The 1580-nt window shown below is 39.2% G+C and overlaps 1 protein-coding gene across 1 annotated transcript; it reads right to left on the bottom strand.

Moving 5' to 3' along the window:
• Window positions 1-310: 310 nt before the first annotated feature.
• LOC110810120 (RAF-like serine/threonine-protein kinase PRAF) lies at window positions 311-1196 on the bottom strand. Its single transcript, XM_022036190.2, has 2 exons — window positions 967-1196; window positions 311-878 (listed from the first exon to the last, which is right to left on the bottom strand). Exons 1-2 carry the CDS (start codon window positions 1109-1111, stop codon window positions 490-492), a joined length of 534 nt encoding a protein of 177 aa, XP_021891882.2. The 5' UTR covers window positions 1112-1196; the 3' UTR covers window positions 311-489.
• Between the last annotated feature and the right edge of the window lie 384 nt (window positions 1197-1580).

Here is a 1580-nt window from a genome sequence, read left to right as displayed (position 1 = left end):
GATCCACAAAATTTTCATAAACTTCAAAAGGTAGGTCAGTGATCAAATCCTCACTATCTTCCTTATCTGAGGGTATGGAAATGGATGAATTCCATATACTCAGTAAGAAAAATAATATTTAAATAATATCATAAGATTTTAAAAGTGAATAATTATATCATCAATACTTACCATCAAGGGTCACGTCAGGATCCTTTTTTACTTTATGAAAATAATTTATTTATTAAAAAAAATATCATATCCATCATATCATACTCACAACAATTAAATCAGTCATGTTGATCAAATTTTCAATTGGCAAAAGTGCATCTCCTCCCAATCCAAATTTCTTTTTCAATTCTTTAAAGATTTACAATCGCGGTATGAAACGTAAAAAAAGAGACCCAAAAAATTGGACCTTAATTTCCGTAGCTCCTATTTTCTTGTCTTTTACTTCTTTTCTTCGTCATCATATACTGGGGGTGGCTCCCTGGCGTGTTTTCTCTAAAATCAACATCTATGGTTGTAGTGACAAGCGGCCGGGAACGAATTCCAAGCGTCTCTGCGTCGATTATGAAATCCGAAGGAATACTGCACTGGCTGGGAGAAAGTTCTTGGAAGGAAGCGAGCGAACGACACCGGTGGAGAACCGAAGGCCGTAAACGGAGATTTTGGTGAAGAAACGAGGCTTGGCGGAGGTGAAATTTGCTTGATCGAATTTGGAGGAGAGAGGATGACTCTGATCTTCGTACCTGGCGCAGACAGATGGTACAAATCAATAATGTAAACTAACTCCTCGTCGGATTTTACGGTAATTAACGTCTCCAAATCTCCCCCAGGCAGCTGACACCGCAATGTGACTGAGAAACCACAGAACTCAACTAATTTCACCATTAACTCTGTAATAACAATAAATCGTTATTATTCCACCACGCTCTATTTAATTTTTACAGGAAATTAGGTTATAAAGAAAGGAGAGAAAGAAACCTGCAAAAGATACAGAGCGGTTAACGGCGAGGACTCTGGTGAGTCCGCCGACGTAACGGAGCGCACCATCGGAGGAGCGAGGGAGCATCTTGCCGCCGTAGCTGCATAGAAACTTGATACTATTAGAGTGTGTCTGAGTCACCATGGCTTTGGTGGAGTGAGGGGAGGGAAGAAGGTTCGGGAGCAGAGAAGAACTTATACTGGGAGGTTGGTTTAAACCGAGCGGGTAAGGCAGAATTAGGGGGTATTTATAGGTATATAAGAGAATGAAGCGACGCGAGTAGGCTGGCGTGAGTGGAGCATATAGGGTTTCTAGAACGCATATTCTTTTGTCTGGCGTTGGGACCCTATGGGTCCACGACCAGTGGCTTTGGTGCAAGGCCCAAGACGTTACTTGTTGATAACTCCGTATTTTATGGTCCTTAAATTTCGGGCCACGCGCCTCTGGCGCCTTTAAAGTACCAGGCAAATAAATTTTCCTAAAAGAAAATATTAAATCAACATATTCTGATAATTTCTTTACAAAATTGTGAAGAAAATATGCCTTTTATAATTTACAATTTAATTACTAATAAATACAAAAAAATATTTATATATTTATTATTTGTTTTTAT

The sequence above is a fragment of the Carica papaya genome, chromosome 9, assembly GCF_054855325.1.
Source record: "Carica papaya isolate Zhongbai chromosome 9, ASM5485532v1, whole genome shotgun sequence".
Classification (NCBI taxonomy): Eukaryota; Viridiplantae; Streptophyta; class Magnoliopsida; order Brassicales; family Caricaceae; genus Carica; species Carica papaya.
Note: the sequence above shows the minus strand (reverse complement) of the source record. Positions and strands in the feature narration are given on the sequence as shown.